At 40.3% G+C, this 15,817-nt stretch overlaps 2 protein-coding genes across 11 annotated transcripts in view; both read left to right on the forward strand.

Annotated features, from left to right (window-relative positions):
- Nucleotides 1-15,817, forward strand: part of LOC117223883 (alpha-Mannosidase class I a) — a 406,723-nt gene that overhangs the window by 346,880 nt on the left and 44,026 nt on the right. The window lies entirely within an intron of this gene.
- LOC143259620 (uncharacterized) lies at nucleotides 907-10,314 on the forward strand. Of its 10 annotated transcripts, none has more exons than XM_076522754.1 (10): nucleotides 909-1,599; nucleotides 4,236-4,355; nucleotides 4,434-4,548; nucleotides 5,411-5,564; nucleotides 6,452-6,568; nucleotides 7,437-7,527; nucleotides 7,641-7,786; nucleotides 9,170-9,302; nucleotides 9,843-9,948; nucleotides 10,026-10,314. In XM_076522754.1, exons 1-9 carry the CDS (start codon nucleotides 1,459-1,461, stop codon nucleotides 9,891-9,893), a joined length of 1,068 nt encoding a protein of 355 aa, XP_076378869.1. In that variant the 5' UTR covers nucleotides 909-1,458; the 3' UTR covers nucleotides 9,894-9,948; nucleotides 10,026-10,314. The 10 variants fall into 10 exon arrangements, with proteins under 10 accessions (XP_076378863.1, XP_076378871.1, XP_076378865.1 ...); XM_076522751.1 differs by having other exon boundaries at nucleotides 910-1,599; nucleotides 5,315-5,564; XM_076522753.1 differs by having other exon boundaries at nucleotides 910-1,599; nucleotides 5,381-5,564.

The following is a 15,817-nucleotide window of genomic DNA, read 5'->3' on the forward strand; positions in this document are numbered from 1 at the left end:
TATTGTTATTGAAGGTTTTCACTTCCCACAAGCTCTAACAATTGCAAAATGAAACACATAAATACAATATGTAAAGAGAAATTATTACTACCGTGTTACCACTAAATTATTGTATAATTATGCTATTAATTAACATATAATATTAACATATAACATTAGCATAATAATATTTATTATATTATAATATTATGTTATTATTTATAACATTTGTTTTATTAATATTGTTTTATTAATAATATAATAATATTTATTATATTATTATGTTTTATTACGTTTCCTTCCGCGCAGTTAATTTATTTAGCTCATATAACTATGAGCGAAATGAATGAAACTGTTAAAATGTTCGATTGCTTCCGATGTAAGTCATTTCTTGACTTTTAACTTTTTCGCAAGAAGTCTCTTGTAATGTTTTTTCTTTTTGCGACAGTTGATTCTCTATTAGCAAACGACTATGCGTGGGCCACGTCGTACGAAGTAGAAGACACATTATTCCGCAACTGATACTCGCAACGTACAAGAGGGGAACAAAATGTACGGGTAATTCTTGGAAGCATAAGTGATTCCATGTTAATGCTTTAAAAGGTGCACAAAGGGGCTGCTGAAGTTCTTTACCTTAAATCCCACTGAAAATGTTTCGCTGGGATGCGACGTTGAACCCGCAAAGGATGTTGAGGATCGAAAAAGCTCACACCGGTATGCTCGTCGTGACACCAAAAATACAGTAAATTCTCCCTAATTGACGCTCAGCTTGGAAACGAAAATGGACAATTTGAAAAGAGAAAATACTATTATTCGAGGCTCGAGGCTCGAGGCTCGAGGCTCGAGGCTCATTTTTGTAGTTACCGATTGTCGAAAACTATAAAAACGAGCAGCAAGGCTCGATTAATCGATTAATAATACCATTATTAATAATTAATAATACCTTCTCTTCCAAAATGATCCATTTTTGTTCCCAAGCTGAGCGTCAATTAGGGAGAATTTACTGTACTGCCGCTTCTCCGTGACGAGTATACTCCTCGAAAACACAGCAAACCGATCAAATGCTACATGTTTCACGTTCCGCGTCCTCGGGAACACTGAATATTTTCGAGAAATATCGATTCGCCTGTTCGGCGGAGGCGGTTAGAGAAAACGTGAGAATGATAAAAAACAAGGTACACAGGTATTTAATGCGAGTTCTCAAAAAGATGTCCCCTTCCGTTGAACCCTGTAATTTCCATAATAGCGGCGCATGTATCATTGATGTGGAAGCGTATCGATCTTCCGTCTTGCCCGTAAAACATGAATAAGTAAGCTTGTAATTGTGGATCGCGTCACTCATAATCCGACGCTTCTGGAAATTTGTTTTCCATTGTAATAGAAAGTATTATATTTTCCGAAGGGGAGAAATGAAAAAGCGAAGCCTAAAACGTGTAGACGCGAGTTTGTTGGACAGTCGCGTTTCAACCATTGTTCGCGATGTCTGCATGTGATACGCATTACGAGTTAAGTGTGCGACTGATGAGGATTTTAGGGCTCTGGCCGTACGTTAGTGAGACCACGCGTCGAATCCAAACCACCCTCGTGAACATTATTTGTTCCCTTTTAGTGATTGTGCAGGTACAGCCGCCCAAAACTGCCCTTCACGTTTGCGTCGCGTTCTTTATCGCATGAGAAAACAAAAAAAATGAAAAAATGCGGAACCGAAGTTTGCGAGTTTCTTCGCGAAGAAATGCGGAGCTCGTTATCTTATCAATTGTTATCGTTTTACATCGTCCGTGCGAGGATTAACCTTTTAGGCACGACGCGCCACTATAGTGGCTTCCGCGGATGTCACCTCTCTGAACGACGCGCCACTATAGTGGCTTTCGCGGATGTCATCTCTCTGAACGACGCGCCACTATAGTGGCTTACTCTAGTAGCTCACTCGGTCATCGTTCGAATCAAATAATTGTCTTCATATGCATTGTTTCACGCTTCTTTTGTCTTCACATCGATTTACAATATACAGACTTATCTTAACAATATAACTGTTAACAATATAACTGTAGATGAAATGTGTAGATGTGTGTAGATGAAATCGAGATCTATACAGGGTGACCGTTTTGCACAGGATTCGGCGTTCGAATATTCGACACGTTCTATACTTAAAAATACCGAATTAACGTGGATCTTAACCCTTTGCGCTCGAGTGACGACTCCGAGGCGATGCTAAACGTTGCTACACTATTATCAAAAGAATTCTCACGTTATTATACAAACGCTGGACGCGTTAAAGACGTCCATTTTACGTTCGTCTTAGGTTTGAACGTCGTACGCCCTAAAATGGACGTCTTTAGGACGTCTCGAAGACGTCTTTGTGCTATCTGCGTATACATGTGCACTTTTATATGTGTCGGGTAGAAACAATCGTACAATATTGATACCTTTTCCACAGAAATTTGACTTATTTAACCTTTTAGGCACGACGCGCCACTATAGTGGCTTTCGCGGATGTCATCTCTCTGGACGACGCGCCACTATAGTGGCTTACTCTAGTAGCTCACTCGGTCATCGTTCGAATCAAATAATCGTCTTCATATGCTTTGTTTCACGCTTCTTTTGTCTTCACATCGATTTACAATATACAGACTTCTCTTAACAATATAACTATTAACAATACAACTGTATCTTAACAATATATAGACAGAATATACAGACACCCTGTACAGTACTTATCAGACTCTGCCGTCCAGAGAAATAGCCTCGCGCAGAATTCAGCCGTACCTAAAAGGTTAATCCAATTCTCTGCCCTCGCATCGAAATATAGTAATGTCTCCCTTACTGACGCTCAGATTGTCCACAAAAATGGACAATTTTGGAGAAGGAGATACGATTGCTCGAGCCTTGTGGCTCGTTTTTTTTTTGGTTATCGATTGTCAAGAACTATAAAAACGAGTTGCAAGGCTCGAATAATCGTATCTTCTTTTCCAAAATTGTCCATTTTTGTGGACAATCTGAGCGTCAAGGTTATGTCAACAGCTGTATCGCTGATTTATCGCGCTCGTAAAGCGCGCGAATCTACAAGGCACAATGGGCGACGATTTACTCGCCGATAATATTTGTCAGATGTGTTGACAGATCTCTCGTCTAGCTGCAATAATTACGCGTGTGAAAAATACCCTTATCGACTATGTAATTACGATGCTATAACATTTTCATTTCGGCTGTATCGCTGATTTATCGCGCTCGTGAAGCGCGCGAATCTACAAGGCACAATGGCCGACGATTTACCGGTTCCGAAGAAGATACGCGGCATAAATCCGTGTGCCTGTGCGCCACTTAAGCCACTGAGAGCTATTGTATCTGAAAATTTCGGGCTTGCTTTACGATTCATTAATCACTCTGCTCCCATTATACATCTTTAAGCTTTTATCATTTCGATCGCAATTGTCTCGACGCGCCGATTCCAGCTACAGTAATGTCTCTCCGATTGACGCCCAGATTGCGCACAAAAATAGACAATTTGGGAAGAGGAGATACGATTTTATTCGAGCCTTGCGGTTTATTTTTATAGTTATAAATTATCCATAATTATAAGAACGAGCCGCAAGGCTCGAATAATCGTATCTCCTCTTCCCAAATTGTCCATTTTAATGGCCAATCTGAGCGTCAGTAAGGGAGACATTACTGTAATTTCATAGAATCTCGGAAGCGTGAAACATACCTTATTAATCCAATTTCGAATACCAGCACATTTTTATAGCAATTTAGGAAGCGTTCGCAACAGCTTTCGTTCGCCAAAAAATCGTTCGATTCACCTCGGCACGATGTAACATACAGGGTGTCCCAAAATTCCCGTAGCACCCGGAAATGAATGACTCCTATGGCGACCTAAAGTACCTTTTCCTTAGCGGAAATATTGGTTTCGGTTTCGTTAACGAGTTGCTGTCAAAAAACACAACACCAGTCGGAGAGCGAGCACGGCCGCCCAGCTTTTCATCGCATCCGAATCCACCAGTCGTGCTCTCGCTCTCCGATTGATCCGTGTTTTGCACGAATAACTCGTTAACCAAGCCGTGACCAACATTTTTGCTAAGAGAAACCAGGAATCACAGCTTCCGGGTGTATCGGTTGTTCTGGGACACGTGTAGAACACCGATCAACGGAGATGATAATAATATTCCGCAGAATTCCGGCAGAATTTGTTCGCAGAATTTCTTTCTTCGATAAGTTACATAGGCGTGGGACTGGCAATGATAATGTGGTTCTTTCAGATTACGCCTATCGTAACAGGCGGCATTGATACGATGGTGTTGCTACAGTCCCTATCCACTATAATAATGGTTTTGGGTTCCGTGGTGAAGTTCAACGCTTTTTTGTTCTTGACCAGTGCAGTGAGTGCCGACCAAATCACAGTTAACATAACGCGTCGAATCGTCGGCTCAGACGGTAAAGACGATTATAAAATGCAGATCAGGCAGATGACGGATTCCGTGAAGAATATGTGGAATACGACGCACAAAGACACGCTTGAAATTTTAGAGAGGCGCGCGATTCTCGGGAAGCAACAAGGAGCTATATATGCGAGTAAGAAAACACAGTAGCACTGCGGAAATCGCTCGCTCGGATTTGCTCTGAGTCTGGGTTATTCGCGATGAGAGCATTTCGTCTGTGTACCAGGGCTCGGAATTAACCGGCGCGCGGCACGAGGAGCGCGAGGGCCACGCCTCCTGACTCCAGTCGCCGCGTCTCGCACCACGCGCTTGCCTCTTTCGGCGCGGAACGCCTTGGGCGCGTGCGCCTACTGGTTCATATACGTGCGTGTAGCATTTAGGCGGCCAGCGGGCAGCGAGACGCGCGACGGGAGTCGGAAGGCGTGGCTCTCGCGCTCCTCGTGCTGCGTGTCGGTTAATTCCATGTACGCAATTCGAATGGCAGTCGAATTGTGTCACGGTCACGTGTCACGTGGCTTCTGAATTGCCCTCGAGTCGTGGCAAAAGATTAGAAATAAAAAGGTTAAGTCATCGTTTTTATTCTAACATTATTATGGCTTCTGTTTTTTTTCTGACGACTGTTCCGAGTTTCTGTAAAAACGAGCCGCGAGGCTCGAAGAATCGCGACTCAGTATTCTCGGATTTGCCGGTTTCAATTCCGAGCTCCGAACATTTCTGGAAAGAATTGCTCCACTCTCGGTGTTAATTACCGATGAATCCGATGTGGAAAATTCGGAATTGGAAGAGTCTGGATAACTCGTACCGCACAGACGAGCGATTTAGCAATGTATCGCTGTGTTAGAATGAAAAAAAGCAATGAAAGCTATCGCGTTTATGCCATAATCATGCATATGTTATAGTATTTATTTACCCGTCAGCGGCACTCATGATATTATTCCGTATTGCATCGTACGTTTCGGCCGTAGCATCAACTGAAGTAATCACCTTCCCGCTAGTGACGGATTATCTAGTCGAGGAACAGACGTATCTTCTTTACATAGTAATTCACCAAAGCTTGTCGTTCTTCTTCATTGGAACTATATATGTGGCCACGGAGACATTGTTCATTATGTGGCTGCAGCACACTATCAGCATGTACGAACTCTTCAGGTAAAACGACTATGATATTTAGTACTTGGCACGCTCTCTCTCTCTCTCTTTCTCTCTCGCAGTCGAAGCACCACTGATCACATAAACACTCTATTGTGGACACCACAGGTGATCAAAAAACGTTCTGTCTTTGGCTTTGAACGAATTCCGCACAGAATTATGCGAATAAAGAGCTAATCAAAATGCATGCTTGATGTGCAACTTCATTAGATTTCTAATTTCATTAGATCTCTTATTTCATTAGAAACAGATTTTTAGTCGCTTCCTTGTTTGCAAGTCTATAATATTAATATATTATATTATATATATATATATTTATTTATATTTATATATTATATATTATATTATATTATTTATATTATATATTATTATATTATATTATATTATATTATTTATATTATATATTATTATATTATATATATATATATAATATAATATAATATATTAATATTATAGACTTATATATATACAATAATTCTACGCTAAACTCGTTCAACAATCGTGACGTAGATAGTTGGCTATTTTATTCTGAATAAATGTTCGATAGTTTGATCGAACAGTCGCGTTCTAAAATGTAATACCAAATTAATCGATCGAAAGTGATCGCGAGGTGTACGATGCTGAAAAAATAGTTTCTTTACGATGTGCCCAATACCAATGATATTTCATTGTCTCGTAAATGTCGCGAACAAAGTTCGCCTTCATTGAGAAACCGCAGCAACACCTGCACACATACCTTTGCAAAGCGCTTCGAATAGTTCAGCTTCGCTGCGAAATCGTGTCTCGTCGATCGTACACGCTTTCGTTCGAATCGCTTAAGAATTTTCGAAGAATGTCCGCGTAGCAACTCTCGAATATCTCTGAACGCCGCGCACTGTGATTTCTAGCTACTTTATCCAGAAAGCAACTGTCGCGCGGCCGTCGCACGTCTCGAAGAAGCTTATGGACACTTACAGAAAGAACTGTCTAGCGAGCGCGGTTATCTACCACACAGAGGCGAAAGTGTTAGTATCAGCCGTATCTCGGTATCTTCGTTCGCAGGGAAACCCTGATTGAAACGTCACTTGCTACCGAACATTTGAGTCTGCGTAGAGTGAGTCGCGTGTCGAACTTTCGCGGTGTCGTCGTACGAATAGTCTCAGAATCGAAGTGTGAAATGGAAAAATTCAAACTGGGAAATCGATCAGTTGGTAAAAAAAAAAGTTGCAAAAATAAAGAAACCATTCAATTCGAAAGAAAACGAAAGCTTTTATCGTCTAGTGGCTCACCTTTTGTGCAGGTTCAAAGAGATCTTTAACCCTCGCAGTACTGAGTGAAGCGTCCCCATAATTCATCATACAAATTTTCTCATGCATACAAATATTTTGAAAATTTTTTGTCGTTATTATCATCATTATTATTACTACACTATTTTTATTATTATTATTATTATTATTATTATTATTATTATTATTACACTATTATTATTATTATTATTATTATTACTATTAACATATGGGTTTATTAACCCTTTACAATCGAAGCCATTTTAACTGTAAATCATAAATAATTTCTCTGACTTATAGTATTTCCATTTTATACGACAAAGTGCATTTTATGCATACGAAATTATGCCTTGTGGTGATCCGTACAACAGTTATGCTTTTAACCATTTTTTTCAATCTAAATGTTTTTAGTGCAAAAATTATCTTGGAACGTGATATAACAATTTTCGTGCACAACAATTTGGTGTTGCACCACTCGAGTACAAAAAGTTAATATATTATTACTATTACCTATTATTCGGGGTCCGAAATAACCCGAACGCGGTACGGCGAGGGTTAAACATTGGCATCGTTAGCGTTTCACTCGTTGTCTCATTTGTTCTTAAAGTTTCATGTCATTCCTGAAAACCGAATTATCGTTCTCGTACGCCGTTCTCCTTGTATTCGCTGTCGTCTCGCTGAGTATCAATTTGTTCCGTGTAAGTCGATTTATCCTTTCATTGTTTACGATGTTAAATATCATTGTCACGTCTCTCTCTCTCTCTTTTTCCCTCTTTCTCTCTCACTCTTTCGAAGTACACGCATCTTTCAGATATCTGTCGCTTTATGCAAGACGCACGACATGCAGGAAATGTTAATGGCCTTATTCTTTTCCATTTCCGAGTTGGTGTACATGTTCTATCTCAACTACATTGTACAACATCTCTCGGACTACACGGACAATTTAACCACGCTCATGTAAGCCCGAAAGATTTCTAATTTGGTCATCATCGGTGGACGACTATGCTTCGCGGCATCTTTATGAAGACAGATTGCATATATTAGGTTGTCCCATAAGTTCCTCGCCTTTCTTCGATGCGAAACGAACGCACGATATTCGTTGTTCAAGGTTCATTTATTGCGTTAACCTTTTAGGCACGACGCGCTAGTATAGTGGCTTCCACGGATGTCATCTCTCTGAACGACGCGCCACTATAGTGGCTTGCTCTAGTAGCTCGCTCGCTCATCGTTTGAATCAAATAATCGTCTTCATATGCATTGTTTCACACTTCTTTTGTCTTCGCATCGATTTACAACAGTCTACAGGGTGTCCCAAAAATTTCTCGCAATCCGGAAATGACGGGTTCCTCGGATCATTTGAAGCAACTTCTTCCTTTACAAAAATGTTCTCCGAGGCACCGTTAACGAGTTATTAACGAAAAACAGTGACCAATAAGAATCGAGTACGGCTGACGCGAGGCGGCCCAGCCAACCAGCGCGCGAAGCCCAGTTCCGCTCATTGGCTCGATCGCCTCGCGCCAGCTGAGCTCGCCTCTCAGTGGTCACTGTTTTTCGTTAATAACTCGTTAACGGTGCCTCGGAGAAAAATTTTGTAAAGGAAAAAGTTGCTTCAAATGGTCCGAGGAACCCGCCACTTTCGGATTGCGAGACATTTTTGGGACACCCTGTATATACAGTACCAGTCTCTATACAGTACATATCAGACTTTGCCGTCCAGAGAGATAGCCTCGCGCAGAATTCAGCCGTACCTAAAAGGTTAAATACGAACCGTTCTGCTCGATCACCTTCTTCAATTCTTCCCAGGGTGCATCATCGGTCCCTCTTTTCTAATTTGTTGGGACCTGCTTGCAAAATATTCCCCGAGGTATATTTTATTTCACTGATCCGGATTTTTACGGATTTTTACTTGCGGGTCGGAAGCGGTTCGTCGTGGAGAGAATTTTTCAATGACAGAAACAAGCGATAGTCCGATAGAACAAGATCTGAGGAGTACGGAGGATGCGGTAGAACAGCCTAATCAAGCTGTAATAAAAAATAATCAAGCTTTCCGCAACGCGCGCGGTTTTGCATTGTCACGATGAAAAACGACGCCTCGTCGGCTCCCCTGATTCCCCGATTTCAAGTGACTTTTGGGACACCCTGTACAAGCGTAGTATTATACATATGAGAGTCTGGGTCATATGAGACCCGAAACACACCGCTAACGATCGTAGATTTGTAGAATTTCATGCTGTTTTATAGCGTTGTCGCGAAGTGTAGAAACGGCGCGGAATTAATGAAAATCTATGCCGAAACTGAGATATTCAAATGCGTGATTCATTTTTCTTATTGTCTTTACAGATATTCCACCCCGTGGTACGAAACGCCGGTTTCCATGCAGAAACAATTGTTAATTATAATGATAAGGTGCAGCGAGCGATTTGTGTTCGACTTTTATGGTTTTTATAATGCATCGATCGAGGGCTTCTCAGGGGTTTGTGTAATCATTAACCCTAGAAAGATAACCATATGACAACGTACATAAAAGATAACCATACGCTTCAGAGGCGCATGCTTTTCTAAGGCGTCAATTTTATACTAACAATGGATATTTATTTAAGTTAATCTAGTCATTTTAAAGGTTTGGCATTATTGTAAAAATAAAATGCATTTATATTATATTTTTTTATATTTTAAGTAATTTTAAACTTAAATCACTAGACCTCTATGAAAAATTAACAAAAATCAACAGTCTTCGCAGGCGCCTCTGCGACGTAGGTTATCTTTCTCGGGTTAATACAGTGAAATCTTCCTAATTGACGCTTAGATTTTCCACAAAAATGAACGACTCGTTTTTATAATTCTTAACAATCGGTAATTATAAAAAACGAGTCGCAAGGCTCGAGTAATCGTGTCCCTTCTCCCCAAATTGTCCATTCTAGCGCACAATTTGGGCGACGATTGGGGAGACATTACTGCAATCGACTGTAATTCGACGCGCGCTAAGTGGCTAATTGAAAACCTTGCTTTCCAGCTGGTGAGGTGTACAATGTCTTATTTCATGATGATGACGTCCCTTCATTGATCCTTCAATGTCTCATAATCCAGTGTCGCTGGTACGAGTAGTAGTAAAATCGTTAGTAAGTGCTGTTTCATTACTTCGATGTGTAGCGCAATTTATTTGGAGCAATTAACACTGAGACACGACTTGTTACAGGATCTCGCGTAGTTCGTTGCAACGATGGAACAGAATATAAACGCATCCACGTTGCATTTGAGATAACCGACGACGTCTGTTTTCGTGCGTTATTAATCCTCGATTAGTTTCAGGAGGACTGTAACAATCGGTGACGAAAGAAGCAATATTTTATAACATACTCTGAACATAACTAACATATATATATACGTATGTTTAATGTTTTTTATATGAACGCAGAGGAGAACATATGCGATACGTGATATAAATTAGTCATATTCGTCGTAAATAAACTTTCTTTTCTCCCTAACATATTGGAGAGATGTTCTCTTCTTCTTCTTCTTCTTCTTCTTCTTCTTCTTAGGGTGAATTATTCTTAAAATTTAACCTTAAAATTTATATTTTATTATTATATTATTTTATTATATTTTAACGTGATTATTGAAGAAAGTGCGAACACTTGGTAAAAGAGAATTGCAAAAGAAATCGCGATGGAATGAGCATCGTCAAACAAATCGTCTGCAATTCGTAGAAAAGCAATGACATAAAAAAGAATAGCATAATCGTGAAAGTACTTGTATTTGTAATTCTACAATGCATCTAAAATGTACAAAGTCTAATTCTACAAATTCTACGATATCTGTGTAAATTGTAAATTTCAGCTTTTTGCCCCTGGTATGTAAAACAAAATGTTCATAAATTCGCCGAAGACGAAAGGGGAAATAATAGCGTTCGCGTGGCAATGTAAAGACTGTTTATAGACTTCCTAGCCACTTTCCCCGAGGGTTGGAGTGTATTATATCGCCTCCAGCCAACCTCTGCTTCCTGCGCATTACATGTCACAGAACATTAATATTACAATGCTTTTGAATTTCCAATGATGCGAGCCTTCGGAGCCAGCTCCGCCTCTTCGATTTAAATGTAATCAAACATGTTCGGACACGAAGTGCAAGAAGAACTTTGCCGGAACTTTATATCGTCGTTTAAAACGAGACGTGCTGTACATCGCAGACCATCGCAAACCGGCCCAGCCACAGATATTAACCCTTTGCAGGGCGAAGGGCGACTCTGAGGCGCCACTAAAAATTGCTATAATATTTTTCAAAATAACTGTGACAGTATCGGACTCGTTTATACCTAAAAGTAGTATTCGATGTGCATAAATCGCAATAAATTATATAAAACAGAAACATTGTAGATCAGAAAATATGTTGAAAATGTAATTAAAATAGCTTCGGGTGGTGCAAAGGGTTAAAAATGCTGTCATTTTAGTGGCATGGATGTCCGCCGCGGATGTTCGGTGTATTTTTCCTTCGCAAGGGTCTTTAACCCTTTTAGTGCCATGCGAAAAAGAATTTCACGGTTTTACTAGGGTTTGGGAAAATGCTCATAAAAACTAAACGAGAAACAATATTTACATGATTCAAAAAGCAGTAAATTAAGGACGAAATAGAGAACAAAACGATGACACTAGATTTTCTATATTCATTGAAAATTATATAAATAACAAAGGTATAAAAGATCACGAAGAAAGTAAAAGTCCAGTTCTCTCTTACAAAACGTATTTGCACATACAAAAAGTCATCTTTTCATCATAATTTTATATAGATCATTTATTACAAAGTATATACTTTGCATTTCTGATATATTTTGTAACAAGATAAATAATATTACATAACAAACATAAAAAATAACTCGAAAGTACATGGTAAGCGCCGGACGGATTATCTCTTCCGAAATTTGTAATTGTTATAGGTAATATAACATTGCTGAAACAAAATTATGTTGTCATAAATATATTTGTGATATAATTTTGCATAATACTTCATTATAATAACATAAATATTGATATTTATATTTATATATTGTAAATGTGTAAAATTTTGTTATTATAAAGCGCTATAAGGCGCGGGCCGATATATCGGCTCTGGCACTTCTCGCCAGTGCAGCAAGAGCCGATATATCGGCCTCCGGCAGTAAAAGGGTTGAAAATCCTGCCCTTAATAAACCTGGCGAGATTTCTAAAAAATCGTTTCTACAGTTAAGAGTTCCGAAAAAATTTCAGAATATTTTGCCTCGAGCAAACGAAAGCAAACAAAGCAATTACTATCAGCATAGTAGAAATCATGAATAATAACATAACATACGTTGAACAGCGAAGTCATATAATTTCATTTTAAAAAAACGACGAATTAGTTACTCCAAACGTGGCAAAAGTTTTCCGAGCGGACAACGCTAATAGAGCGATTAATTATTTGTTCGTTATTCTTGTCCACGCGGAAGTCTATCGGGACAGCGACCGTCGGCAATAAATTTTGATAACGATCGTCACGAATGTTCGTGTTTTAAAGTTGACCGAAATGTTTCCGAATGTATTCCGGTTAAATTCGCGACACTGAGCCACGCCGGGAAAGGAATCGAGCAGCCCTCGGCGTCGATTCGCTTTAAATACATTTCATTCTGAGCGTCGTCGTCGGTTCACATTGAAAGCACAGCCATTACTGGGCCGCATTACTGTTCGGAAACAATTTCGGTGCATCGACTACGGTAAACGGAACCCCGAGCTCCGGAATGCCCGTTCCATTGACAAGGAAACGATCGGCGGTTTTCTTGGATACGAAGTGCAAGAGAGCGGTCTCGAACTCCTGAGAGTGGAAACGAAGTTTGCCGGAAGACGTTATCGTGATAGAAAGTATGTATGTGTACACCGTTTGCCCCCGATCGTGGCGCTCGCATAACGAAAGGCAAATTCATATTTTCCGATAGCACGTTTTCGGTAGGATGATTCGAAAGGACTTGTAACACTTGTGTGGAATACTTATTTATTCTTTCGCGGACTTTGTCTCTTAATCTTTTTGACACGACGCGCCACTATGGTGGCTTCCGCGGATGTCATCACTCTGAACGACGCGCCACTATAGTGGCTTTCGCGGATGTCATCTCTCTGAACGACGTACCACTATAGTGGCTTTCGCGGATGTCATCTCTCTGAACAACGCGCCACTATAGTGGCTTACTCTAGTAGCTCACTCGGTCATCGTTCGAATCAAATAATTGTCTTCGTATGCACTGTTTCACACTTCTTTTGTCTTCACATCGATTTACAATATACAGACTTCTCTTAACAATATAACTGTTAACAATATAACTGTAGATGAAATGTGTAGATGTGTGTAGATGAAATCGAGATCTATACAGGGTGATCGTTTTACACAGGTTTCGGCGTTCGAATATTCGACACGTTCTATACTTAAAAATACCGAATTAACGTGGATCTTAACCCTTTGCGCTCGAGTGACGACTCCGAGGCGATGCTAAACGTTGCTACACTATTATCAAAAGAATTCTCACGTTATTATACAAACGCTGGACGCGTTAAAGACGTCCATTTTACGTTCGTCTTAGGTTTGAACGTCGTACGCCCTAAAATGGACGTCTTTAGGACGTCTCGAAGACGTCTCTGTGCTATCTGCGTATACATGTGCACTTTTATATGTGTCGGGTAGAAACAATCGTACAATATTAATACCTTTTCCACAGAAATTTGACTTCTTTAACCTTTTAGGCACGACGCGCCACTATAGTGGCTTGCTCTAGTAGCTCACTCGGTCATCGTTCGAATCAAATAATTGTCTTCATATGCACTGTTTCACACTTCTTTTGTCTTCACATCGATTTACAATATACAGACTTATCTTAACAATATAACTGTTAACAATATAACTGTAGATGAAATGTGTAGATGTGTGTAGATGAATTCGAGATCTATACAGTGTGATCGTTTTACACAGGTTTCGGCGTTCGAATATTCGACACGTTCTATACTTAAAAATAACGAATTAACGTGGATCTTAACCCTTTGCGCTCGAGTGACGACTCCGAGGCGATGCTAAACGTTGCTACACTATTATCAAAAGAATTCTCACGTTATTATACAAACGCTGGACGCGTTAAAGACGTCCATTTTACGTTCGTCTTAGGTTTGAACGTCGTACGCCCTAAAATGGACGTCTTTAGGACGTCTCGAAGACGTCTCTGTGCTATCTGCGTATACATGTGCACTTTTATATGTGTCGGGTAGAAACAATCGTACAATATTAATACCTTTTCCACAGAAATTTGACTTCTTTAACCTTTTAGGCACGACGCGCCACTATAGTGGCTTGCTCTAGTAGCTCACTCGGTCATCGTTCGAATCAAATAATTGTCTTCATATGCACTGTTTCACACTTCTTTTGTCTTCACATCGATTTACAATATACAGACTTATCTTAACAATATAACTGTTAACAATATAACTGTAGATGAAATGTGTAGATGTGTGTAGATGAATTCGAGATCTATACAGTGTGATCGTTTTACACAGGTTTCGGCGTTCGAATATTCGACACGTTCTATACTTAAAAATAACGAATTAACGTGGATCTTAACCCTTTGCGCTCGAGTGACGACTCCGAGGCGATGCTAAACGTTGCTACACTATTATCAAAAGAATTCTCACGTTATTAAACAAACGCTGGACGCGTTAAAGACGTCCATTTTACGTTCGTCTTAGGTTTGAACGTCGTACGCCCTAAAATGGACGTCTTTAGGACGTCTCGAAGACGTCTTTGTGCTATCTGCGTATACATGTGCACTTTTATATGTGTCGGGTAGAAACAATCGTACAATATTAATACCTTTTCCACAGAAATTTGACTTCTTTAACCTTTTAGGCACGACGCGCCACTATAGTGGCTTCCGCGGATGTCATCTCTCTGAACGACGCGCCACTATAGTGGCTTACTCTAGTAACTCACTCGGTCATCGTTCGAATCAAATAATCGTCTTCATATGCATTGTTTCACACTTCTTTTGTCTTCACATCGATTTACAATATACAGACTTATCTTAACAATATAACTGTATCTTAACAATATACAGACAGAATATACAGACACTCTGTACAGTACATATCAGACTCTGCCGTCCAGAGAAATAGCCTCGCGCAGAATTCAGCCGTACCTAAAAGGTTAACGAGTCGCGGTGCAGTGACTGAGTCTTCTTTTTTCCTTCGCCGTTTGCCCTGGTAAAATTCTTGAACAACCCTGATTGGCTAACCCCACGCGTTGGACCTTCCCGATCAGCGTTGTTCATTTTGTCCTTTTTACCGCCTGTCCCTTACGCTCTTTGCGTATTTTCGGGACGGAGTGGTAATCGGAGGGGATAATGAGCTGTACGTAACAACGTGTGGAGCTTTTCCTCCGGGTCACCCGCGTCGGACCGCATGGCCCTTGGGTCGCTGGGTCCGCTTCGAGTATCCTTCGGAAACTCTCCTAATTTATGACGGTCTCTGTTAGCTATTGAGGTATCTCTAGAAAAAAAAAACTCTATCGCGAACATGCGCTGTCAAGGTTTGGGACTTCTCATCTCAAAAATAGCTTGTTCGAAGGAGAGTCATAAATTACGCTGGTCGTTTGCACGAGGACTGGAGTTTCCATTGTGCGCACCACTGGTCGCTACACGTTCATTCGCGAAAAACTTGATTCCATTTCATTTCATCTTTCTTTTCGGTATTATTCTCGAATCCATCGAAACCGTCGGTCCACGTGTATGTGGGATATGAGATTTCGTAACAAATTCGTTCGCGTTTCTTGGGCAAGAAAAATTCTCCCCAGAAGTAGGAATCTAAGGGCCGCAGGGGTCTGGAGAACGTGCCGGCCATTTGTCCCTCCCTAATCGGCCGATCCAATGATCTCCAAATGTCCTGTTCAGGGATTCTGTAATATTCCGTGCAGAATGTGCGGGACATCCATCCTGTTGGAGCCACACGG

This window comes from Megalopta genalis, chromosome 6, assembly GCF_051020955.1.
Source record: "Megalopta genalis isolate 19385.01 chromosome 6, iyMegGena1_principal, whole genome shotgun sequence".
Lineage (NCBI taxonomy): Eukaryota > Metazoa > Arthropoda > Insecta > Hymenoptera > Halictidae > Megalopta > Megalopta genalis.

What these genes read in the sequence shown, in the direction of transcription:
- LOC143259620 (XM_076522747.1), top strand. Translation starts at nt 1,459, where the DNA reads ATGTCTGCATGTGATACGCATTACGAGTTAAGTGTGCGACTGATGAGG. An exon ending in TACCACACAGAGGCGAAAGT is followed by an intron (nt 6,569 to 7,436) that starts GTTAGTATCAGC and finishes TTGTTCTTAAAG; the next exon opens with TTTCATGTCATTCCTGAAAA. An exon ending in CGATCGAGGGCTTCTCAGGG is followed by an intron (nt 9,303 to 9,842) that starts GTTTGTGTAATC and finishes CTTGCTTTCCAG; the next exon opens with CTGGTGAGGTGTACAATGTC.